The sequence below is a fragment of the Hylaeus volcanicus genome, chromosome 1 (genome assembly GCF_026283585.1).
Source record: "Hylaeus volcanicus isolate JK05 chromosome 1, UHH_iyHylVolc1.0_haploid, whole genome shotgun sequence".
Taxonomy (NCBI): domain Eukaryota; kingdom Metazoa; phylum Arthropoda; class Insecta; order Hymenoptera; family Colletidae; genus Hylaeus; species Hylaeus volcanicus.
In genome coordinates, this window is record NC_071976.1 from 25,292,654 (window position 1) to 25,318,800 (window position 26,147).

At 32.1% G+C, this 26,147-nt stretch overlaps 5 protein-coding genes across 11 annotated transcripts; 3 read left to right on the plus strand and 2 right to left on the minus strand.

Moving 5' to 3' along the window:
• Positions 1 to 3,397: 3,397 nt before the first annotated feature.
• LOC128872204 (BRCA1-associated protein) lies at positions 3,398 to 7,119 on the plus strand. 3 transcript variants are annotated; one of them, XM_054114665.1, is made up of 6 exons: positions 3,398 to 3,836; positions 4,337 to 4,624; positions 4,735 to 4,924; positions 5,033 to 5,351; positions 5,436 to 5,860; positions 5,932 to 7,119. In XM_054114665.1, exons 2-6 carry the CDS (start codon positions 4,359 to 4,361, stop codon positions 6,310 to 6,312), a joined length of 1,581 nt encoding a protein of 526 aa, XP_053970640.1. In that variant the 5' UTR covers positions 3,398 to 3,836; positions 4,337 to 4,358; the 3' UTR covers positions 6,313 to 7,119. The 3 variants fall into 3 exon arrangements, with proteins under 3 accessions (XP_053970640.1, XP_053970634.1, XP_053970649.1); XM_054114659.1 differs by having other exon boundaries at positions 3,399 to 3,836; positions 4,354 to 4,624; XM_054114674.1 differs by having other exon boundaries at positions 3,490 to 3,514; positions 4,354 to 4,624.
• LOC128872198 (uncharacterized) lies at positions 6,402 to 13,668 on the minus strand. Its single transcript, XM_054114646.1, has 2 exons — positions 11,164 to 13,668; positions 6,402 to 10,766 (listed from the first exon to the last, which is right to left on the minus strand). Exons 1-2 carry the CDS (start codon positions 13,651 to 13,653, stop codon positions 9,105 to 9,107), a joined length of 4,152 nt encoding a protein of 1,383 aa, XP_053970621.1. The 5' UTR covers positions 13,654 to 13,668; the 3' UTR covers positions 6,402 to 9,104.
• Positions 13,669 to 15,118: 1,450 nt separating this feature from the next.
• LOC128872224 (tRNA (guanine(10)-N2)-methyltransferase homolog) lies at positions 15,119 to 17,743 on the plus strand. The gene is made up of 9 exons (XM_054114685.1): positions 15,119 to 15,548; positions 15,620 to 15,685; positions 15,891 to 16,136; positions 16,315 to 16,449; positions 16,528 to 16,791; positions 16,849 to 16,987; positions 17,069 to 17,267; positions 17,333 to 17,459; positions 17,539 to 17,743. The coding sequence occupies exons 1-9, from the start codon at positions 15,483 to 15,485 to the stop codon at positions 17,698 to 17,700; spliced, it is 1,404 nt and encodes a 467-aa protein (XP_053970660.1). The 5' UTR covers positions 15,119 to 15,482; the 3' UTR covers positions 17,701 to 17,743.
• Positions 17,744 to 17,900: 157 nt separating this feature from the next.
• On the minus strand, positions 17,901 to 20,390 carry LOC128872231 (ER membrane protein complex subunit 2-like). Of its 3 annotated transcripts, XM_054114704.1 has the most exons (9): positions 20,074 to 20,256; positions 19,560 to 19,601; positions 19,339 to 19,452; positions 19,095 to 19,245; positions 18,831 to 18,974; positions 18,605 to 18,761; positions 18,435 to 18,530; positions 18,181 to 18,370; positions 17,901 to 18,088 (listed from the first exon to the last, which is right to left on the minus strand). In XM_054114704.1, coding segments are annotated over exons 1-8 (879 nt in total). In that variant the 5' UTR covers positions 20,075 to 20,256; the 3' UTR covers positions 17,901 to 18,088; positions 18,181 to 18,196. The 3 variants fall into 3 exon arrangements, with proteins under 3 accessions (XP_053970679.1, XP_053970689.1, XP_053970673.1); XM_054114714.1 differs by lacking the exon at positions 20,074 to 20,256 and adding an exon at positions 20,376 to 20,390 and having other exon boundaries at positions 17,901 to 18,370; XM_054114698.1 differs by having other exon boundaries at positions 17,901 to 18,370; positions 20,074 to 20,253.
• A 1,361-nt stretch (positions 20,391 to 21,751) lies between these two features.
• Positions 21,752 to 25,765, plus strand: LOC128872012 (sorting nexin-6). 3 transcript variants are annotated; one of them, XM_054126767.1, is made up of 11 exons: positions 21,752 to 21,992; positions 22,129 to 22,179; positions 22,319 to 22,534; positions 22,626 to 22,747; positions 22,842 to 22,978; positions 23,053 to 23,360; positions 23,435 to 23,617; positions 23,850 to 23,867; positions 24,486 to 24,549; positions 24,633 to 24,718; positions 24,807 to 25,765. In XM_054126767.1, exons 1-11 carry the CDS (start codon positions 21,987 to 21,989, stop codon positions 24,855 to 24,857), a joined length of 1,242 nt encoding a protein of 413 aa, XP_053982742.1. In that variant the 5' UTR covers positions 21,752 to 21,986; the 3' UTR covers positions 24,858 to 25,765. The 3 variants fall into 3 exon arrangements, with proteins under 3 accessions (XP_053982742.1, XP_053974434.1, XP_053990699.1); XM_054118459.1 differs by lacking the exon at positions 21,752 to 21,992 and having other exon boundaries at positions 21,999 to 22,179; XM_054134724.1 differs by lacking the exons at positions 21,752 to 21,992; positions 23,850 to 23,867 and having other exon boundaries at positions 21,999 to 22,179.
• The last annotated feature ends 382 nt before the right edge of the window (positions 25,766 to 26,147 follow it).

Sequence of the window (26,147 nt, forward strand, 5' to 3'; positions counted from 1 at the left end):
ATACATATAATATGTTATATATATAATATGTATAATATATATATATATATATACATATACAGATATATAATATATATACATATATATAGATATGTATATAAATATATGTATATATATTTAAGTACACACAGATACACATAGGACGCATGACCATTTAAATACGACGAAAATTGCATCATGTAGAAAGGTATACTCTACGAATCGCAAGCAATCTTGGATTATGTTTCTTCATCTTAGAATTTCGCGCGAACCGTGCAATGTTGTATCGACCATTTAACGCGTGAATTAATTTTAAGCGTACGAAAATCTTGTAGTTAGGAAATGGCACAAAAATTACGAGAATAATGCTTAAGAAATCATTTCTTAACGACATTTATGTACAGTGAGTAACTTTAACAATTTCTACTTTGTTTGAAAACCGAAAGAACGATTAAAAAAAGAATGGGGTAATATTGTACTAGAACATTTTTTTTTTTTTTAAATTATCTGCAATGTGCTTCGATGTCTAAAAAGAAATTATTTCTGAAAGAGTAGATATCAAAATAGTGTTCATTTACCAAAACAATGAAACATTGGTTTCTTTGAGAATCATTTTATAAGAAACACTGTGAATTAAATAATCAAATTTTATACTTTTGTCAACTAGACGTCAACGTTTTAATATAATGCATATCTTAGTTACTTACAACGAAGTAAAAATTGCGATTTACCCGAACATTAAATTTACTCACTGTATATGTATACTTCACCATCAAGGTTTGTGACATGTATAGCGTGGATCTACGACATACAATTTGCTGTGAAGAAAAAAAAGGGAACCGTACGATTAGTTCATGTGAAACAAGTGATAACAATTTCTATCTTTGTTTAAACCTGAATGTGCATCACATTTGTCGTACATACTACATTTTACGTCGCGACGAAGAAGGTTGAAAATAACTATAGCTGGCGATTAAGGTTTCGACGTATTCGTAAAATGTTTTATATTTTCTATTGAATGCTTGAGCTACACTACTTTGGGTTGTGACTGCGAAAATAAAATACATAAAAATGGAAGAAAAACACACACACAGAGAAGAGTAACAGGAAACCGTCTTCTAAATCAAGCAGTGATTCGATTTACGCTTAATAGGGTTACTCTCGAAATCAAGACGCTGTTTCGTAATTATTTTTTCTCCCTGGAATGAAAATTAGTGTAAAATTAATCCAGAAAGTCTGCATCGTTCAGTTCTTTTCTATGAAACATTAAACACGGGAACAAACGAAAAGTACCTACACGATGTGAATAATTGGATTGCATCTGATATTCATTGAAACATTTAAAGCAGATCTCAAACGAAAATTAAATTCTTTGTATTGTTGAAACGTTCCATTAGCGACATGCCCGAGCATCAAAAGTTATCTTTCTAAGTTTCAACTTATTACACATTGACGTGATTTTGCTAATTAATCGATGTAATTATATTTTCACGAACTATGTAACATCCAACGATTCGCAATTCCAGTGAAACTGTATCAAGTTCGTTCTGAGCACTTTTCTGTTTGTGGAAACGATGTCATGTCTTTAAATGCAATTTAATCGCATTTTCGTTCGACCGTTTCTTTAAATATATTGAAAAATTCAAGGGCTTTCAATAGATATTAAGGACTGTTGAAGACATGTAACACGTCACTAATGATTTACGAAATATAACTGGGAAAATTTTGGTATATATCTGTAACAATTTAATAAAATTTCTGGCGCTTCGTAAAACAAGTTTGCAATGTTTTCTTTCTAAGCGAGGAGTAATAAAAGTTAGTTCGTTCATATAAAACGTTTTCTTTCGACGTGAGTCTCTAAATTATCTCCGTTTCTTTCGGAAATATAATACTAAGAAGTCCAAGGCAATTCGTTTCAAAAACACATGTGTTAATTTCCTAATTTTATCAGAAATTTTCCTGATATCTTCTTTTTCCTGGTAACTTTGAAAGAAACAGTGGTATTCCAGATGCCACGTTAAAGTATACAACTTGTATGTGTTAAAATTTGTTAAAAAAGGGAGGCCTCTTACATTACATGTTTAGTAATAACGATTATTATTAGATGGAGTGATACCAGTAGCTTTTGAACGTGGAAGTTTCTAAATTTACAATATTCAATATAAAGGGTGCATTCAGAAAGGCCGCCGTTAATGGACAAAGAATTGGTATCGCCATCTCGCGGTCAAAAGGAGGAACTAATTTTGGAACATTTCAAATTAAGGCTGCGCAGGAGCTAAACTAGCGCCACCAACGAAGAGCAACGGAGAATAGGTGAACTACGAAACAGTTTTTCGCGTTTTTTATCCACAATAACGAAAACAAACACATAATGATTATGCATTTCGTAATCAGGGGAAGTAAATCTATCGACCTATCAAGAGTTTGTTTCGAAAATTTGCAAGAAAAAAATTTGTTCCTTAGAAACATATTTTTATCATATTTTAAAGGTGAAATTGCAAAATCGGGCGTTAGAGTGGAATGCGGAGTGATATAAAGAATATTTTAGAAAAAGAATCGTGAGAAAATATTGCTTCTTCGCTTCAAAAAACTTGATGAGCTTCGTTGCTGTGAAATCTTGATGATTTGTATGGCAATATGGTTGCTCCGCTATCACGCTGTCCACTGCAGCGCTGCTGTCGTCTCTGCTGCGGTTGTTACGCTAGTAGTCTAAGACGCTTTTCATCATGGTTCAATATCGTAGTAAGTTTAAAAAATGCCCGCGGTCACCACTAAAATTTGTAATGTTTGATTATTTGTTATTTATAAAAATGATAAATTTGACATATGTACACTATACTGCAGTGATATAAAGCAAAGAATCGTATTAATTATGTATTTTTAAAAAATACAAAATGATTAATTAAAATGTATCAGTGGCGCCATCGATGGGAAAACATCCAAGTTTAAAGTGAAAATAGTTCCCTCTGTTTCTGCTAGATGGCGCAACTAGCGCCTGGGGTCGATAATTATTGCTAAATTAAATAAGTATTCATTACAATGATAAAGTAGATATAGTAACACTATATTGTAGTGATATAAAGCAAAGAATCGTATTAATGATGTATTTATTAAAAATAAGGAATAATTGTCTAAACGATATCGATGGCGCCATCTAGCAGAAACAGCAGGAACTATTTTCACTACAAACTTGGACGTTTTCCCACCGATGGCGCCACCGATACTTTTTAATTAATCATTTTTTATTTTTTAAAAATATATAATTAGTACGATTCATTGCTTTATATCACAACAATATAGTGTAAATATGTCAAATTTATCATTTTTATGAATAACAAACGAACAAACATTACAAACTTGGGTGTTTTAATTTGGAATGTTCCAAAATTAGTTCGTCCTTTTGACTGCTAGGAGCCGATACTATTTATTGGTCCATTAATGGCCTATCTGGATGCACCCAAACTGAGGAATTTGGAATCAAAACATCTTTAGAATTGATTGTGAAAGAGAATGTCATCGCGACCGTGACAATTCGGTGTGTTTGTAAACTTACTGTGATCAGAATGTAAACAGTTTACAGTTTATTAGTAATAATTGGAGAAAATGGAAAGCATCGAGTGAAAGATAAATTTAACCTGGTTAATCAGAAGTGCGACGTTTCGCAAGGTTCTTGTCAGTTGATCATGGGGGTCGCTTAAAGTGCTAACAAGTACTTAACAATAATGAGCACAATGAAAAATTTGTTTGTAATAATGCGCGATAAGTATTATTTCATGGGATGAGTTCCTCTCCTTTTTCGGTGTCTCTCTGCGTTATTCGCGTCGAGGTTATTGACGAGGATTCTGAAAAATCGAATGGTAAACAATTTTTTGAATTCTCCACTGGACAACGATAACTTTCTATTTTCGTTCCAGTTTTTATCTTACAGTCTGCCTTGTTTTTATAACGAACCATTTCGATCGATGTTTTTGTTTACAATTTCTTTGGAGGTTATATTTCGTGTCATAACAGTGTTATTGTTACTGTGAAATCGCTCTTTTTTTGTGAGATCACGTAATGCTATCTATAAAGAAACACACACACACAAAAATAAATTTTATCTGATACTTACCTTGGTTTTTTGTGTCGTGTCATATTGCAATTATTATTGCTCTTCTAATTTTAATTAAATGTTTAGATTATTAAGTTTACTTTTATTCCATATTCTTATATTGTGAACTTATTATGTAATATTATTCAGAAATTTCATTTCTGAGAAATACATTATTTCTAACTATTCTATACATGATACTTGCTAATAAAATTGTCAGAAGTGCAAAGAAGATCAAACCTTGCTTGCATCGCGATTAATTCACAGTGGATTTCGTAATCCAGGCACAATGACTGCCAAGATGAGGGGTCGCAGAGAACCAACAAAGATAAATACAGAGAACTGCACGAGTTTTACTGAGAAGCCAGATCTATCTCATGCTTCTCAGGGAACTAGCATATCTGGCTCTACCTCTAGAGCTAATTCAGAAGAAGCTACTTATGATAATTCAGAGGTTGCTGGTGCAAGTGCATGTGCCTGTGATCAAATCAGTTTTATCTCTGGAAACCCATTTGTTGAAGTGACCAAGGGAATTATACATTTATACAAAGAAAAGTATGCATAGTTTTTTGTGATTGTATTATCAAAATTTTTAGTTTGGATTCTCTTTACATGATTGCAATAGACATCTATAAAAATATGTGACAAGATTAATTACTTTTTAGCAAATTAACAGACATACGTCATGCAGCAGAGCGTACCCAAACTATCTGCATTCTTGCAGTCCCAGCTACAATGACCTGTCATGACCTTTTAAGGTTTACAGCCCCTTGCCACCAAGATGTTAGGCATTTTAGGATACTTAGAGATGGTAGTCCTAATCAATACATGGCATTGATTACCTTTAAATCTGCAGTAAATATTATTAAATAAATTTGTTCTAATATTTTAACTCTTCACTGAATTGTATTGCAATGTAGCAGTGAAAAGTAAACATATATTTAAAATCACATAATATTCCAGAATGCAACAACAGAATTTTATGGTTCTTTTAATGGCACTCCATATAATTCTTTTGAGCCAGATGTTATCTGTCATATGGTGTTTGTGTATAGTGTAGAAGTAACATATAATGCTATCCCTTTGTCTGGCCACACAGAATTACCACTTTGTCCAGTTTGTTTAGAAAGAATGGACGAGAGTGTTGATGGAATTTTAACAATTCTATGCAACCACACATTTCATGCAAGTTGCTTAGCCAAGTGGGGAGATACCTCTTGTCCAGTTTGTAGATATGCTCAAACACCAGAATCGCTTGCAGATAGCTACTGTATGGAGTGCAGTATGTACAAAATTTAATGTCTTTTACTTACTGTTTAAGTAGAAAGAGAAAACGAAAAATAATAACTTAAACATATTTTTTTAGATAGTGGAGAAAGCAATGATGCTCTGTGGATCTGCTTAATATGTGGACATATAGGTTGCTCACGGTATCATCAAGGTCACGCTTTCCAGCATTATCGTGAGACGCACCACTGTTATGCCATGCAATTAGGCCAAAATAGAGTCTGGGATTATGTAGGAGATAATTTCGTTCATAGATTATTACAAAACAAAGATGGCAAAATGGTTGAAGGTGGCCCTACAGCGACCAAGGCTGAAGGTACTGCAATGGAAGAGAAAGTAGATTCAGTACAGTTGGAGTTCACTTACCTTCTCACATCACAATTAGAAACTCAAAGACAGTATTTCGAAGAGAGATTGGGAAGATTAGAGCAACACTCTGTTTTACAAAATACGGAACTTAGAGAAAAATTAGGTCAGGTATCAGAAGAAAATGCTAAAGTGAAGGTAACTATATATTTTAAAATAATAGTTGGAATAGTTTTATAGACAATTAATTTTGTTTATGTGTATCTCAGGAAGAGTTAGCAACTCTAAGTCGCGAAAAGCAGAGCGTAGATAAACGACTGCAACAAGTTAGTAATAAATTAATGGCGGTTCAAACGGAATTAACCGAAGAAAAAGAATTAAGGAAGGCGTTAGAGTTAAATCAAGCCACTTGGCAAGACAAATATAAAACACTGCAAGATGAAATGACTGAATGTCAAAGCGCAAAGAAAGCAGAAGTCGCGGATCTAAAAGAACAGATTCAGGATTTAATGTTCTATCTTGATGCTCAACAGAAAGTCGAAAAGTCGGAGCTGAGGGAAGAAATTGCATCAGGTCGTATACTGATCCCAGAGACATCTGGTACTGCTAAAAAAAATACTGGTCCTTTAAAGTCTCGTAAAAAACGTTGATGTCACCAATATTCTATGTAACAATTACAATTTATGTCTTGTCTAGAAATTACGTTGATTCGTATGTTTCATGGTATTATTTTTGTTAAAATTGAAAGTTCCTGTCGAGATCGCCCGCAAGCAATTTACAAAGAAAAATTTTAAGGTTAACTTGCTGGTTTCTACTTTTATATGATTGAATTTGAAACGAAGCAACAAAAAAAAAAGTAAAAATCAATAATATACAGACCAGAAAAATGTTTTGACTAAGAAATTCAAGGTCTAAAGAATCTTTTTATTTTGTAAAGTTTTTATAATTGAGCAGTATGCGAGGACAATTTTTTAATGTTTACTGTATCTAAGAACAAAAATAATATATGAAACGGTACATATTACATATAAATTGCGGTCTATCGCATATGCGTGTATAAACATTGTGAAATAAACATTTCGAATTTTTCTTTTTTATACTAAAAAATAAATAAATTAAAGATAGGTTTGTGTTTTTCATTTTTCACGAAACTGGTATTTGAATAAAACCTAAACAAGGTATGTTTAATTAACCTGTACCAATAGTGATTGTACGATGTTTTAGATAAAAACTAGTAACTCTGTTGCGAAAACAATTATTTGAAATAAGTTTTACATTTCATCTTATAAATATTGACAAATTTTGTTTCGAAACATATATAATAAAATTCTTAGACAGGTTATCGCGATAAGTCGAAAATACAGAATAGTACGTACATAATTCGATTCCGTTCATTGAATAACTATGTAATGTAAATGTGTACTTGAATTTAAATAAATTTCTTTTACTTACAAAAAGAGCTACTTTTTCCCATCTTTTTTTATAATAAAAAAACATATAATGTTTATGCATTATCCGATGACGTACGTGTACCTTATAAATTATAGATATTTTTATTCATTTCATAATGAATGGAGTTCCTTTCATTTGGAGTAACTAAAAATTTGAAAGCTTTTAAAAACTTTAGCTCGTTTATATGTACATACTTTCACACCTTTCATAATCACTTTATTGTTTTTATGTAAAATATTTTGTTACATGATGAATTTAGAAATACGGGGTCAAATATAGTAACGGTACTTGCAAAGAAAAATGCAAAGAAAAACTTATTTAAAAAAGTACCTCAATACATAATTTTTATTAAGGTATACACATGTTGCTGATTTATAGTTTCTTTTTATAGTAATAATTATCCTATTTTTATCCTCATACGAGTACAGGTCGTTTTTAGACAATTATTAATTGCCAACACAATTCATTGGCCCTGTTATAAAATAAAACTGATATACATATTTACATTATCTACAATTGCATTCACTGGGGATGCACGTGTTTTAACTAAACGATTGCACATTTGGACATCGATGTTGGTCATGCATATAAATAAGCTTTGATTAACAGCTGACAATAGCGAAAGTTGTTATACACAATTACAACGAAACGTATAGTTTCCATTGACCTAAAAAAAAAAAAAAAATAAAAACAAACAGCCGTACATTACGAATCATAAAATTTGTTAGATAACTATTAACAAAGGAAAACTCAATGTATAATGTAAAAATAGTTCAATCGTTCACAAAGTTTTATGCATAGATTGTATAGATTCATAGTTTGTATTATTTATGAAAACCACTTTATAACAACGCATCCTCAATACGATACAACAAAATCTGAATACGTATAATTGTTTAGCGCTCCCTCCATTCATATTGCTCTCGTAAAATTCAGTAACAACAAATTATCGCAAACATTTAAATATAAAACAGTCAACTGTTAAGATATTTGTCATAGCACAAATAATATTTTGATAAATACGAATTTTTTTTAAAATTGCATACGTACGAGTTCATTTAAATACATGATACGTACATTAAAATTGGATTGGAGAGCAATACGAAAAACCAACATCGATCAGTCTTGGAATTACAATTAGCAATAAAAGTCATTATATTTTGCAAAATATATAAATATAGAAGAATAATAACTAAGATCCGTAACTACCTTGTGATAATCAATACCGCTAAATTATCGATAGGGTTCTTTACAATGCGTTGTAGATTGAACGCAAACATATACGATCCCCCTTACATTCGATCCCAATGCATAAAACTGCAATATGCATGCCTTGTGTAAAATAGTCATTGTAAAAAAATTTTCATACAGCGATTCAACACATAAAAAGTGCTTAATGATTCCATAATATTGATCAGTTAATTATTATTACCTAATAGTTAATTAGTGTAAGTTGGCAAAAGCATCTCATCGTATAGCCTTCCTTTATGGAAGTTACTCAGATCTCCAGACAACATGTATCAGTTAATATTATTAAAAATTTCTTATTATCTTAAGTAGTTACAGTCTCGAGTCATTGTATTTTAACAGACTATATGACGAAAATTTACGAATTGTAATGTACAGTGTACAACACAGCACACAACGTAAAATCGTCTTTTTTTCCATATAAGACAAATTAAACTTTTACGTAATGGATAATATAGCCAGTTATACTAGCCGCGAACTCAAGTTTAAAATGTCTATTTTAAAATATCTAGTAAATAATAAAGAACAGAAAAACGAACGAGAATCTTAAAAAATGTAATACGTCTACATTTACGGTAAATTAATTTATTTATTTCGTAACTTTTTGTTTTGTGCTAAAAACGATTACTATCTTCAGCCGAACAAGTGAAGAAAGTAGTAAAATGGTAAGATAAAATATTATAAGACGCTACTTTAAAAGTATCGATATTGACTAAAATGGATCGAAATTCTCGTTCGTTCTTTAATTTTCGGTATTTACAGGTTCCCGCGCATGATGAATTCTAACATGTTTATTATGATTAGATTTCGTACCGCTAGACTTTCCACAAATATGACATGTGTACGGTCTAGCGCCTGAATGGACTCGCAAGTGTTCTTTCAGATAATACGATCTATGAAAAGTTTTATTGCAAACATCGCATGTGTATGCTTTGTTCTCTTCGTGCTCTTTGACATGCCTTAAACAATTATACTTTCGTATGAACTGCGCTCCGCAATAGTTACACGTATAAGGACGCACGTTTCTATGAGAATTCATATGAGCCGTATAGTCGCTGTGCCGGTAAAATGCGGCACTACACTGATTACACTTGTAAGGTTTGGTGCTACGGGCAGCGTGAGTCCATTTGTGCAATTGTAAGTTCCACTTAGTACTAAACGCCTTAGAGCAAACTTGACATTCATATGGTCTCTCACCATTGTGAACTCGCATATGAACTGCTAAGGAAGATCGCAAATAAATACACTTACATATGGGGCACTCAACATTTTCGCTCTCCCTCTGAGCATCCGGAACAAATCTTCTGTTGTGAGCGCGGCGCATGTGCCGGGTCAGACTGGCCATGTGAATGAATCTTTCGTTACAATATGTACACGCTTTGGGCTTTTCGTCGTGTGTTTCTTTATGCCATGCTAATTTCTTCTTTGTATGAAAAACCTCGCCGCAGTGACATATGAAATCTTTTAATTTCTTTTTTATATTTAGATGATGTCTATTTTTGTGCTGAGTCAGGTTTGAATATCTACGAAACGTTTCATTACACAGATTACACTTAACAGGTGCATTTCCAGTGTGACCGTTAGTATGCTCGTCCAACTTCTGTTTTGTTAAAAATGCTTTGTCACAAACAGTACATGGAAATGGTTTAATTCCTAAATGACGTTTCATGTGTAATTTGAAATTTTGTTTTCTATAAAAATACTTCCCACATTGGCCACATTCTAACGGGTGTACTTTTAGATGGGCGTTAAACAATAGAACCGAAGGAAATTCTTCGTGGCATATCTGGCACTTGGTACTCTCGCGAATTCGTTTTGTTTCTGAAATATGTACTCTTGTATGATGTAACTGCAATGATTTTTCACTATTAAATCGTTGATTGCACAAAGTGCAGATCACCTCGATGTTAGATGGTATTACTAAAGTCTCGATTTTCTGATCAGGTTCTACTTTTGCAGTTAACTCTGACGACTGTGGCGGTTGAAGTTGATGTAATAGTGGCTGCTGATGATAAACTTGTTGCACATGTAAACCTGGTACAAAAATATCCTCGAACGCGTTCATGCGGCCATCCAGTAACTTGATATCCTTTACCTCGGGTTGATCTATAGGATCTCTACTACTACTCGGTCCAGCTTCTTTGTGCGTCGTAGTACTATGTACTCTGCGTTCTTTTGGACAATCGAATATTTCTGGACAATGATAACACTTGAATGTTCTTTTTGTTGGAGTTTTTCTATCTCGATCTAGGAATAAACTTGATGTAAAATGTGTAGCTAAAGATCTGCTATCTAATAGAGGACCGCTGATTTCATTGTCCGATCCTTCCGATTCTTCCCAACTTTCACGTGCCATCAAGTCGTAAGAGGTCGACATGCGTGATGACTCCTGACCAGCATACAGCTAAATATAAAAAAACACAACGTATAAGCATAGAATTCGCATATAATGCCAGTAAATAATTTTTGAATTGAAGATTTTAAATTATTGTATGATTAAAGCAAGATTTCCAGCTGACAAATCTTTATATCAAATATTTAATAAGAAAAATATGTATATTTTATTGAATAGATGTTATATCGAAACTTTTATGTCTTTATCTATGCCATGCAACAAAGAAAGAAATCTTGTATTGTTTCAAAAACTTACATACATTGACTTACTTATTCTATGAAATATACTGTAATAGTACATGATTAGATAGACTAGAAGAACTCTCAAATTTCGATATATTGTATTCCTTTTTGTCTGTATTAAAAATGGATATTACAGTGCTCATAAAGACAAATTATGTACACACCTGCCAAGCAGATTGTTCTGTACATCCATTGCTTTCTTGTTCCGATAATTCACCTCTAGGTGGCATAGTTTCATCAGCCCTCATGTTAATGCTTTTGACCTCTTCATCTATACCTACTCCACCTTCGCTACTTGCCATTGACTGTTGACTGGTTGCACTGACAGCTTTTTGCGACGAGTCGCTTATAAATGTACTAGGAACTAAGATTTGAAGCCCATCAAATTCGAAAACGTTCATTGGACCTGCATGGGCGTCTTCGTTTAAACTAAGGAGTTCCATCGACTGCTTTTGTATAATTGATTTAGAAGAATGGAAACTCTTTGAGTCAGAACTACTTGCAACATCAATAGATTCTGACAGATTTACGAGATTATGATTTTTATTTGGTGTACTAGTATATGGATCGTGTACCAACGACGATTGTTGCGAGTGAATTGTAGGAAATGAGCTCACGTGCTCGGTGATTACAGATTGATATGCTGAATTCCCTTCCATTTTACTCTCAATAATATTTTCACATACAGAAATCTCCGATCCATCTGTTTTCACGTCTCGTTCGATCAAAGAACAATCGATAGGATCTTTTTCCAATGATGCATCCATTCCTGTGTTACTTTCTTCATCATTACTTAAACCATTGGTATCCATATGACAAAACGAATGTACAGAAGCAGGTGAGCATGGTTTACTGAGATCCTTTCTAACTCTTAGCACAGAGATACCACTGCATACAGATAATGGAGTATGCGATCTAATATATTCTCCACTCTCCCCATATTTAACAAAAGGTGTATGAGGGCTAGGTATTTCTTCTATGTCCATATCAGCTTCATCAAAGTTATCTTCTGTTTCATTTTTTTCATCTTCATTGTCTTCTATTTCTTGTTTTTCGTCTTCATCATCATCTTCATCTTGCAATGTATTTGAATAAAAATCACCTGGGTAAGAATTGAAATTTTCATTAGAACCAAATTCAGAACGACTAGTGTAAGTTCTATAGGCTCTTTTTACAATAACAGGTGATGGAGGTGCAGATAAACTATTTTTATAATGGTATAAAAGACAAGAAGTCGTGATTTCTTCTTTATCTATAACAATTTCTGAACTTTCATTAGCTATCATCTCTACATCAGATTTACAACTGCTCTCATGTTCACAGGAATTGCTGCTTGATATTTCATGAATGACACTCTCTGCTCTTTCTACAGAACTTTGTTTTGTTTCTTCATTTCTTCTTTGATCATCTTCAGCATCAGGCTCTTTATGTGCTTCATTATTAAACTCAGATTCCATAATAGTGATTAAAAGACGTTCTAATTGTTCTACTTCAGGTTGAGGTGATTCTTTTACTGTGCTCTCTAGAGGCATTTGAGGTGAGGTGCCTTCATTTGCATTTAATTCTTCTCTGTGAGGAACTTTTTCAATAGTTGATTCTACTGTCTCATTATCTGTCATCATAGAAGATACTTCAGGCATTGGAACTTTATTAGCATCATCTTCATTTTTATATCTATGCACATATTCTTGTATATTCGACGATTCGTAATGAATTGTTTTACACTGCACGTCTGCAGTAACAATATCCGACGATTCACCGTTGTCGATATCCGGCAGTACACTCTCAACTTTATCTTCTGCAGTAATAACATTACAAGTGACTGACAATGTTCTTGGAATGCTATCGAAATCACTTTGAATGGCATGCTGATTTTCGCAACCCAAGTTATGGGATTCCTGTTCTTCATGTTCTATTTCAATTGTACTAGTATCGCTTTCGTTTCGCTGTATAGAATTATGTTCGTTTAATGACGGGGGAGAGACTGGAAGATTGATATCTGGTAACACTTCTTTAGATTCTTGATCTGGTTCTGGTAAAATTTCAGGTAAGATTTGTTTTGGCTCGGAATTATTTACAGATACAGCAATGGCAGTCCTACTATTTGTTTCGCTAGCCACAGTCATCACTGGCCTAACTCTAGCTGTATTAGGTATGGCTGTCACCGGTGAGATCATCTGAACAGTTGGTATTTGTTGCTGCTGGTACATACCATACGGATTATACAGCATCTGCATCATTTGATTACTCTGTGGAGCCATCGCGTACTGTGGTATCATCATAGTGCCATTATTTACAAATTGTTGATAGCTAAACGAAGCAAACTGAGGCGGCATCATTGTTCCAATCGGTGGACACTCAAAGATAGGTCCTATAGGATATGGAGATTGAGTTGGCAGATGAGCATTTTGCGCGACTGGTGGTGTACTCTGCGGCGATTGTACAGATGGAGATGTCGGTGACACGGATGGTAACAACTGTGCTTGTTGCGAAGGTAAAGGTGAATTGCTACTGGCTTTGATAAGAGCTTCAATGACTTGTTCTTTCGGATGAGTGTCCAAATGTCTTTGTAAGCTGATACCCTCCCGTAAATAGAGGGTACATACTGGACAAGCCACTGCACCCCCTGATGCTCCATTATTTGTAAGATCCATTCTGTCTCGGATATCTTAATTATGCATTATTATATTAATTATGCCAATGTAATAAAGCTCTCTGTAAAATATACAGGGTGCAGCAACAATACCACTTTCTTTTTGTCCAAGGAACACGTCTTTGACGTTACTGCCGTTGCTGTCGTTTTTCCCGTCACCGTCACCGTATCAGTCGTGGTCGTGGTCGTGGTCGTCACCGTTTTCGCCGTCGTCGTCGGCGTTGTCGTCGCCGCCGCCGTCGTGGTTATCGTCACCGTCGTGGTCGCCGTCGTGATGGTCGTTATAATCGTACTTGGTAGTAGTCGTCGTAGTGACCCGTAATTCGCTCTCGTACCGTTAATACATATCGCCAGTGGCTGTTTGCATTTCGGGCCCTATCAGGCCAGCAAGCACGTTAGAGCACGGCATATGTACGGCCAACACATTGCACCAGCCAGTGCCCCAAAAATATCGACGTTCATGGCTACCTGGTTCGTGTGTGCGATGGAGCCAGCAAGGCAGTCGCGGACAAATCAATATCCTATTAAATCGCCAGCCTCCCCTGCTCTTATTAAATTACACCTGCACCATTCACACACCCCCGTAATACGGCACCTTCCTCGAACCTGAATACTACAACTCTCCCCTAAGAGTCTTTTGTTTCTCATTCGATTATCGAAACGGCATGTTTTTCGTCTGATTCCCAGCCTAAAAACACAACAGAAAACAGTGACGAGTGGTATTCCACCTTAGAATGAGAACAACAAGAAGTCTCGCTACGAATATGGCGCCCCCTCGGATACTATCCCATTAGACACGATCCTCCAGATCCTGTCGATTACGAAATCAACGTTTTCTTCTTTACCGACCCCTTTAAATTATTTCGCGATCCCGCGTTTGCAGAATTAACGACCTGCTATCGTTATTTTATCGTTAATCTTATTCTTGGAACCACATTTCTTTACATCTTATTTGTTCACGTTGCTATCTTTTTGCAAATCCTTTTCGCACATCCTATATTTTTTTCGTTGCTTTCTTCTATCTAATCATTTATTGTTTCACGAAATTTAACATTGTAATCTGTAATTACATGTATTTTATTAATCGATACATTTTCGTTATTCGTATATTTCTCACTTCGTGTATAGTACATTCGATCGAGTCGTTCTTTTTTTTTCATTTTTAACATTAGAATACCTACACTTTCTTTCAATATTTTGTAATTTTACTTGTGCAACATTCCAACAGCTTTTAATGCACTATATTTGAATTGTTGCTATTAGTATTACAATTTGATCAATATCTCATTGATCGATGCTAGAAAGTGTTCATTTGATAATGTATTGATTAACATTTTCAATTTCGTACGCTGCGAAGATAATGGTGTAATGGTATAATTTTCCAATAATAAGTGGCTCACTATAGTTTATTTATCTATGGCTTCCAATAAGCATGCGTATCGTAACGTGCTGTCGGTGTGTGAATAACAGTGGTCAGTGTTGGTCACATTGGTTTGCATTGTTGATTGTAAGCCTTTTGATATTTAATGTATTGTAACCTTTGTATTTACATAGATATGTACATATGATGATTTATAATGCAACTCAGTCTATACATAATAATTTGTAATACAATTCAGCAATCTAAATCCTATTTGTATGAATTTTACAAGCTCGTACTAGGAATGTGAATGTTGTAAACCATGCCGATGTTAATTTTATGTCGGCATACACAAAACTGTTTTGAATTAGTACTTTTGTATTAAATTATAATTTCAACGATATTATTAACCCATCGCTTGAATAATACTACTCTGTTGAATTAGCAAGAATAAATAATAAACAGTAACAATGAACAATCAATGGATCAAGTATCTTTTTTGGTTCGCCCACGAGCACGTTAATTTTCGTGCACATGTGAGTGTTATTGTTTATTTGATTTTTATTGTATGAAACGTTCGTTATCGCATTCCAACTTTTTTGTTTAGGAAATGGAATCTATTCTTTCTATGTTTAATATAAATGCCCGTCCCCATCCAAACTGGAATGACCGTGTAAGAAAGTCAAATTATTTTAATATTTTCGAATATAGTAATTTAAAGAATAAAATAATCAAATATAAACTGTTGTTATATTAGTATGTTTAAATATTGAGATGTATATGTTTTGGTAAAGTCTTTAATAAAAATTATTATTCAAGATAGTTTATATATTTAGTATTTGATTTATTTTATTATATTTATTTAGTTTTCATTTCAGCCTTATTGGATTGTTAATTTGCCTTCAGAGGCAGTGGCACTTAAAATATCAAGCAGAGCTGTCTGTGTACGGTTTTGTATGGAACTATGGGCTAATAGCAAAAAGTATGATGATTTGCACAACAAGTTGAAAAATTATCCAATTGCAGAAATTAAGAAATATGGAGGGCCACAGAAATCGTTTAAAGTAAAAGTTGAAACATTTTGTAAACATTTTTCACAGAGTGAAAAAGTAAAGAAAATTGAAGTAAGTATGCAAATTGGGAAAAAGTTCTTGTTTATTACATTGTATAGATGTTGTACATACAATTTTATTTATTGTGAAACAATTATTTGTGCCCAGTTAGCCGAATTATTAGTTGGGATATTAATAATATTTAATATATTACAGTAAATTTTATGGAAAGTTTAATATTTTATTGAAGTCTTTCAGTTACTTACCCCTGGAAGGACCAGTGAAATTAAATAATCCTGACACAACTTTCTGTTACATAGAATTTTATGGATTGGATCCTAATAACATTCCTAATACACCTTATGAACTCTTTTTTGGTCGATGGGTAACCAACTTTATATTGTATACTATTATACCACTCCTTTATGTCTATATTATGCTTCAAATATTTGTATACTTTTAGATTACAAGTGGGCAAAGAGATTTAATTCAGAAATTATCATTGAAAACCAGAAAATTTATAGGTAATACGTCTATGGATCCTCAATTGTCATTAATAATGGCAAATCAGGCTCAAGTTCAAAAAGGGGATATTGTTCTTGATCCTTTTGTTGGCACTGGATCTTTACTAGTTGCTGCATCTCATTTTGGAGGATACACATTAGGAACAGATATAGACTTTTTAATGCTTCATGGACGTACACGACCTACGCGAATAACGCAAAAGGTAATAATTTATTCACTCCTGACCTTGTTACGCGATTTTTATTGAAATAATTATTAGATTAGGGAAGATGATGAAAGTATTGCTGCGAATATGAGTCAGTATGGCAAAAGTTCTTATTATATTGATGTAGTTGTATCAGATTTTTCTGTTCCTTTATGGCGATCAGATATGTATGTAGATGCTATAATTACCGACCGTAAGTATGATCTCATCTTATTGATACATATTTCGTACAATTAGTTTGATTATTTATTACTTCGATTTCTATTTCTTACAGCTCCTTATGGCATAAGAGAAGCAACAGAAAAGATAGGTACAACTAAATCAAATCCAGTGATAGAAGAACATCAAGCATCTTCTCACATACCTTCTAAAGTTGGCTATGGTTTACCTGAGATCTATAGAGATCTATTAAGTTTCTCTGCTAAACATCTTAAAACAAATGGAAGATTAGTGTGTTGGTTTCCTTTGTTTAGGTAAAGTATACTAATAGTATTTATCAGTTTTTAAATGCATGCAATACTAATCAATATTATTTCAGAGATCAGTATTCAGACCTCCAATTACCAACACATACATGTTTAGAACTCATAGCTAATTCAGAGCAAGTACTTAGTAATTATACTAGTCGCAGATTATTAACTTATAGAAAAATAAAAAATCCAAAGGTACGAATGAACAATTATTATTATGAAAATATGATTCACAAAATGTTTGTGTATATTTATTAACATTTTCTTCTTTCAGGAATCTGATGAAACAATTTCTTCAAATTTAACCGATTTTCGAGAACAATATTTTGCATTACGAAACGAAAGCCGAAAAGAAAAACGATTAAAGAAAGCAGGAGAGAAAGCAAAAAACAGAGAGCTTTGGGAACGAAATAATAAAGAAAATTCACATAGATGACTCTGTAATTATTTTATGTGTAATAAATGTTTATTGTTTTCACCAAATTTAATAGTTGAGAATATCATTTTTGCTAAATTATTACCGTTTGTCATCGTATATGCAATTCAGAGAAATACGCAAGATGTATAGGAATGTGTAATATATTCAATAACAAGGAGACATATTCGAATTGAAATAAATATTAATTCTTCCGTCGAATTATAACTGTTATAAAGTTAGAAACTTTTATTTACTATATTCTGACATTTTTATTCTAGTGAATTGTGTTTTCTAATTAAATTTTATAAATTATGTAACTAATGAATTATGTTTTGCTGCATTTTCCATAGCAAATATCATATTTGTATAAGCGCTGTATCCGTGGAGGATGATTGTGTAAATATTTCTGAATTAATTATAATAGATTGCATTTGTGTATAAATCGTTAGGAATGAATAGTACATTTACATATGTTACAATATTTAAACACATACATACATATAAATTTGCATATCTAAACGTCAAGTTGCAATTGTCCTAGTAATCCTTCTACTGTTTTAACATTTTCGTCTGAAACTTTTGATTGATACTGCTTTTCTATTTGATTAGCTGCCCATTCACTTAATTTTATTGCGTCTTTCTTTTTAGATGAAGGGCATTTAGGCGATGTAGCAATATTGTTTGATGCCTGAAAATAAAATGATCATAAATAATTAATTATAAATGGTTATGTACATAAATATTATCCTTACCAATAAGAGACCATAGAGAGCTCTGATATTATTTGGATTTAACTTTGCAGCCTGACAAAAGTATGCTTTGGCTAATTCCATATTGTCGAATCCACCCTGAAAGTAAGTGATTATTTATTTATACATTCAACGAAATTGAGATAAATAAAATTAAACGCAATATCCAATACTTGGGAATATTTTATTTCTGCATATCTTTGATAAATTAAGTGACTGTGTGGATTATGCAATATAAGTTCTTCCATACAAAATGCTGCTTTAGAGTATTCTTGTTCTTGCAAATACAAATCGCACAACTCGTGCCATGCTTCTTGATCACTCATAAATCTGTAAGAAATAATTAACACAATATATTACAGTTCTAAATTATCAATAAAATTTTATTCAAGTACTGACTTCTTCAAATATTCTGTAAGCTCTTTAATAGCTTCTGATGTTCGACCTTTTGCTTTTAATATAGCTATTCGTCGCTTCCTTGGTGCTGCATTAGTTTCATCTCTTTTTATAATAAACTCCAATACTTCTAGAGCTTCATCATATCTATAAATGAATTTTATTTTTGTTAGATAGTACAGACATACATAGTAACACTATAATATAACAAACAATAACATTTTAAATGAAACTTTTCTGATAATATTTTAAATAAATGAACATTACAATTTCATAGCTTCCATTTGCATGGCATGATATTTATGAACTCTTAGACTTCTACGAAATTCTGTTGTTAATATTTTAATGCAATATTCTGCTAACGAAAGGTCATAACAATCCAATGCTGCTAGACAAACTTGTTCCAAGATCAGATACTCTATACAAAAATTACATAAAGAATTATTATAAAGATGGTTAATGTCAGTATTTTAATAAAAATAATTTTCATAAAAAAATCATTATATCATACTTTCATTTCCAAGTTGATCGATTTTTGGTGCCAATATATTTTTCCACAAAATTACTACATCTTTACTTCTGCGTTCACTGTCCTCTCTCCATATTCTAAACAACTCTCGTACTTCTACACATTAAAAATCCATGAAAACATTGAAATATTCAATTTTAAATTTCATTATCGAAATTAGTTTATATGTTCTTAGAATATTACAAGAAATTATTTACACTTACCTTTCCACGACAACTTGTCATACTGGCTTCTCATTGTTGACACTTTAAACAAAATTAATTGTAATGGTATGTTAAGATAATATGTTTATAAAAAAGTTAGGGTACTAAGCAAATTTCATATGATTTATTAATTGCATTTAAGAAAATATACTGTGCTTTTATGAGTTCTCTTATGAGTACACTTATTAATTCTTCTGATTTTGTACACTACTAATTATTATATGGATAAGTGTTGAATATTTGTATTTGATTTGCTAATTTATAATTGTCTTACAATTTGGTCTTATGCCATAACCTAAACGGACAATGGAACAATGATCGTAAAATATATAAATATCTACTATATATCAATATAAATATGACCTAAAAAATGTCGAAACAAATATGATTAGCTAATTCAATAGCGATTAATTGTAAATGTTTAGTACAATTTTCAATTTATCGAAATTGATTATACGAGTTCACACGACAAACACATAAAATATAAACTATCATACTATATTATTAAACTCACTGATAAGTAGACACGAAAATTTATGAACAATATTATAACAAAATATTGTTTGAAATTATTATACACGTAATTGCGAATCAGGTGGTCGATTATGTAGGTTACATAGAGCAGAAGAAAACTGTTTCTGTCAACGATCAAAAACTAATATGACCTTAGGTAGGTATCTAATCACGAAACGAGTGGAAAATAACAATAATGCTTATTGTAAGTATTTCGTAGATTTTTGTATAAAAAAAATAGACGGGCCAATGTTTCGTCAATTTTACATTAATTATTCGTGTATACTAAAATTAAACGATTACCATAAACTTTTTCAAGTTTTAGTTTTTTAGAATATGTAAAAATATTGTTTTCTGTTTATACATCATAAATTCTTATCATATGTAGTACATTAATGTTAATGTACAATGTTAATGTACTAACTCATACGGTACAAAATATTGTTGCTATCTATGTGCAGTTACATTGCATACATATATACATATACAGGGTGTCCCAAAAGTCGGGGAGGAGCCGGAAACGGGGGGTAGCTGAGACGATTCTGAACAACAATTTCCTTTGCAAAAATGTCGGATGGGGCTTCGTTAAGGAGATATTAAGAGAAAACCCCGACCAATCAGAGCGCGCGTAGACCGTTCGAGCGGCCGCGGTAGCGAAGGCTACGCGCTGACGGCCGCGCTTGTACGCGAACAAGTGACTCGTCGTGCATCGTAGGACATTGACGCTGCCGCCTAACGCGTAGCCTTCGCTACCGCGGCCGCTCGAACGGTCTACGCGCGCTCTGATTGGTCGGGGTTTTCTCTTAATATCTCGTTAACGAAGCCCCATCCGACATTTTTGCAAAGGAAATTGTTGTTCAGAATCGTCTCAGCTACCACCCATTTCCGGCTCCTCCCCGACTTTTGGGACACCCTGTATATGTAATATGTACACACGTGATCAATGGTATAATACATATTCATTTTATTATGAAGAAAAATAAATAGATTGTACAATTTATTATCTTCAGTATATCAGGCATGCTTATCACTACTCGTGAGCAAAACATGTCCTATGTAAACTAAACAAAATATTGTAACGACGTTCACTGTTCGATCATTCAATGGCATATCTAATAGGACAACGCTATGAACCCTATACAATACAGGTCACGGACTGTGAATGTATTAATAAAGGATGTCTTCTATAGATCAATGAATAAAGCAGAATAAAGCGGCTGCTTTGTCAAATTCGAATCTCCGTAGTTCTTTAAATTTCCTACGAAATTTCATCTGAAATAATTAAGTACGATATGATTGTATTTAATAAATATTGTAATCGTTCTACAGAATATGTTGTAACTCATAAACATGATACGAAGTCTTATCGATAATATTGAATTTATATTTTCTTACTGTTATAACAAAACGTTAAAAGTTGAAAGTTATTGTTATACAAGTATATCAATTATTTATGCTTTTCATAGACATTCATTAACGAATCAATTATTTATGCGTCCGATACACGTGTCAAGGAAGTATTCTTAAATTAATTTAAATATTATTTTATTTGTTTGATATAGTTCACAATGAAAATACATGTATTGTTAAATTATACATTAATAGGAAAGATATTGTCTTAGGGTATCTGTGAGTTTGCGAACAATAACTATTTCTTACAGTTCATTTATCAACAGACATACGTTTTTCGAGAATACCGCATTCTGGCATGTTATGATTCGGTTAAGTATGTTTTACCAGTAGAAAGTTTTCTATTGTTGATTATTCGCAAGAAAATACAAACATAAGAATAACAATCTCTACTGCAGGTTACAACCGCGTCATTGCGGGCGTCAGTTTTAGATCATTATCTGATTAATTCTGACAGACATATATCGTCAAACGCAGAACGTGTCAAAAAGACGCTTGGACGCCATGATGGTAGGTGGAACCTGTTATCACTTATCTGCACTTATCCGCCGATCTGCCTTCGTAACGAATTTACTATTGTGCGGTTTAACTTTTCACGTCGTTGTAAATATCCTTGGCAAGTTTTTAATCGAAGAAAATGTTTCAGGACGGTATATGCGATACTACCGACATTTTAAGTAACGTCCCTCCTAAGAAGGTATTTATATTTTTCAACTAGTTTTCTTTATCGCTCAAATAATAATTATAATTCGTTGAAATTCAGTAATATCCTGTTGGTTGTTTTCACCTGAACTTCACGATTTTGTCATTTTAATACTGAGAATTTATAATTACAGACAATTCATGCAGAGAATGTAGATCTCTCTGACAAGTCATTGCAGGTGGATATTTCAGATGCTCTTAGCGAAAAGGATAAAGTAAAATTCACTGTACATACGAAAACTACACTACCCGAATTTCAAAAGCCAGATAATTTAGTAGTAAGGCAACACGAAGAATTTGTGTGGTTACACGATCGATTTGAAGAAAATGAAGAATATGCTGGCTATATTGTATGTTTTTTGTCTCATCTTTCTGTCAGTTTTGAATCTTAAATGTGTAACCTTGACTGTAAGTAATATACAAGAAAAATTGCATTTTCAGATTCCTCCTTGTCCACCACGACCAGATTTCGATGCATCTAGAGAAAAATTGCAAAAACTTGGGGAGGGTGAGGGTAACATGACTCGCGAAGAATTCAATAAAATGAAACAAGAATTGGAAGCGTAAGTTAAATAGTGTATTTAAACATTCTTATAGCCTACTTAATAATCTTCATTAAAGTTTACCAATTTATGTAATATTATACTTTTATTACAGCGAGTATTTAGCAACATTTAAAAAAACTGTTGCTATGCACGAAATGTTTTTAACAAGACTAGCAAACCACCCAGTTTTTCGAAATGATCATAATTTAAGAGTATTTTTAGAATATGATCAAGATCTTTGTGTGAGAGGTAAAGACATTGATTGGTGTTTAGATAAAGTTTCTAATTTGGAAAGAAAATATGAATCCTTTGTTTTATTTTAGGAAAAAATAAAATGGAAGTATTTGGTGGTTTGGTAAAATCATTTTCTACCACCACGGATGAATATTACTTGTCTGCAACTGTAAAAGATGTGAATGACTTTTTTGATCAGGAAATGACATTTTTGCAAACTTATCATCATAATCTAAAAGAAGCAACAGTTCGCGCAGATCGGCAAACAGCTAAACATAAAGATGTAGCTGATTCTTATATAAAGATTTCTACAAATCTTTTACAATTAGCTACAACTGATAATGGTAAACTAGAAAAATTTTTAACAAAAATTGCAGAAACTTTTGAGAAATTGAGGGTAAGATCTTTGGATTTATTTTATTTTATTTATTTATTCTTACCATTCATGTTTGTAATGTTATAATGGAATAGAAAGTTGAAGGACGAGTAGCATCTGATGAAGATTTAAAATTGTCAGACACTCTTCGTTACTACATGAGGGATACAGCTGCAGCCAAACGACTGCTTTTTAGGAGATTAAAAGCTTTACACGCATATGAATCTGCAAATCGTGCTCTTGAAAAAGCTCGTGCCAAAAATAAAGATGTTCATGCTGTAAGTATACTATTTTACATAATTTTATACAAGGCATAGAAATCAGAAAAGTGAAGATGTAGAACTACTTTTAACTAAACATTAAGATGCATATCAAATTGATACAATACATCTGAAAGAGGTATCAAAAATGACTAGATTAAGGTTATATCATCATTTTCTATGAAATTGTGTATTGTCTCTAAATATGCATAGAATCTAACCAAAAATTTAATTTTTCTTGCTCGTCAAGGCAGTGGAGGTTGCTGAGGTGTGTTTTTCTCTATTTGTATGTTTGCTGCCTTGCTGTAGTGGATTATACTTTAAACAATGTTCTTTGAGTTTCCAAACATGTCATGTAATATGAAACTTTGATACATAATGTACATCAAAATATAATTATTTCACATAAATTATCTGATGGATCAACATTATGAGTACTTTTATGACTTTGACTTTCATAATTAATACAGCAATATTTGATTAACTTTTATAGTATTTTATTAATTAGAAGAGGTGGCAGTAGAGAAATCAATGACTGAAATCAATAGTTATGCATTAAACCATTATTTTATTGCATGATGAAAATCTGCATGTACTTTTGTTTTCCCACATACCTGTCTTTTTAGTTCTGAATAATAAATGAGAAATTTACATAAGTCTTAAAAATGTTACTAGTGAAACAGATTTTTTGCGGCAAACGAAATTAATGAGCAATTTTATTTTGAAAAGTAAAATAATTAAATGTTTACATTTCTTTTGAGAATTGTTTACAAATATGCTTTCGCCAAAAGGGAGTTTTGATATTGTATTCAATATTATTTGTTAAATATTACGATATTATAAATTTAAGTGAAGTTTGAAATGGTTCTTTTATTTGTTGATCTAGGCAGAACAAGCTCAAACAGAAGCATGTGAAAAATTTGAACAAATGTCGGAAAAAGGAAAAGAAGGTACGTTATGTTTATTCCCTTTTTAAAAATTTATTTAGTGAGTTCTTATAGAGTAATAAATGTTATTACGATTTTATTTACAGAATTGACGGATTTCAAAACAAGAAGAGTAGCTGCTTTTAGAAAGAATCTAATCGAATTAACGGAACTAGAAATAAAACATGCAAAAGTAAGGATGCATACATTTTTTTAAGTATATATATTTAATATATGTATTTGTTGATATTTAAACAATTATTTTTGTATTTCATTTGTAGGCACACGCGGAATTGCTCAAAAAATGTTTATCGGTGTTACGAGAACAGTGATCCAATTTGATAATTGTCATGGCAAAGATTACTATGTAATCTGTATGAAGATAACAATTTATTTAAAGCTATAGTAATGTAACGGTACTGTAAAATATATATTTTTTGTTATCTAGATTTACATTACTACGAGAATGAAATCGTATTATGAACTGCAAAAGGACTCCTCGTGAAATTAATCGAATGATGTTGTCTACTATTTTCAAATTGTAAAAATCTATGTAAATGTTACAATTGTTTATGCTTGAAAGGTAGTTATCTTTTATATAAAATTTCTTAATGAAATATTTCATTAAAAATTGTAGGGTATAGATACATTCTATCGAGTTCTTTTGTAGTTTTAAATTAATAACCTGTTATAATCTGTAAGATTCTTTATATTACATATATGTATTATGTGTATGTGCAAGCTGTTTTTTAATGTGTGCTACATTCAGGAAATAAGAGATTCATGAATTTCTGATAAATTCGATCGCTAATGATTGAAAGTATAGATTACCACGGCAATATAATGAAATATTAAGAATTACGTTTTTTTTAAAAGAATCTCTTGTTTCCAAAATCTATCACATTTTATGAAACGTCCTGTATATAACGACTGTATGTATACATGCACGTATACGTATAAGTAAAAAACCTAACAGGGAACATTTAATAATTTCGTTGCTTTAAATATTTGAAAAAAGATTGCATCTGTACACAATTGATTTGAAGAGCGAGATGTGTAATGATAGGAAAAGTATTATTTCAAAATAATATTTCTTTTTCAAAATTTCTCAGGTTGATTAAAAGTCTAACATTAATTAGTACATACGAACTTTTAAGACTTTTATAGATAGAGTAGCATGTTGTACACTGTTAAATCAATTTACAATATTTTGTTCAATAAATTATAGTTATAAACATAATGACGAGTAAAGGGACCTCGAAATAAGTTACATATAACCTACTTGTACAGGAAAAATCTGGTACAGTTTTATTAAAAGATTCATTGATATTCTGCCAAAGATAAAAATTAAAAAAAAAAAAAAAAAGCAATTAAAAAGAGTAAAGTAAATCTTTGTACAAAAAAGCGTTTGCGAGTTTATGAATTTGAATTATTTTCCTTTCTATTAATCACGGTTGCAGACATTCATTCATTACTTAAATTTTCAAAAAAGAATTATTAATTTCACTGTAATTCACTATACGTTGTCTTACTTTAATATCGATATATTTTACTTTCCGAAAAAGTCGCAAATGAATGGGCACATTACCACTCATTTTCAAATCCTTTTATTATCTATTATT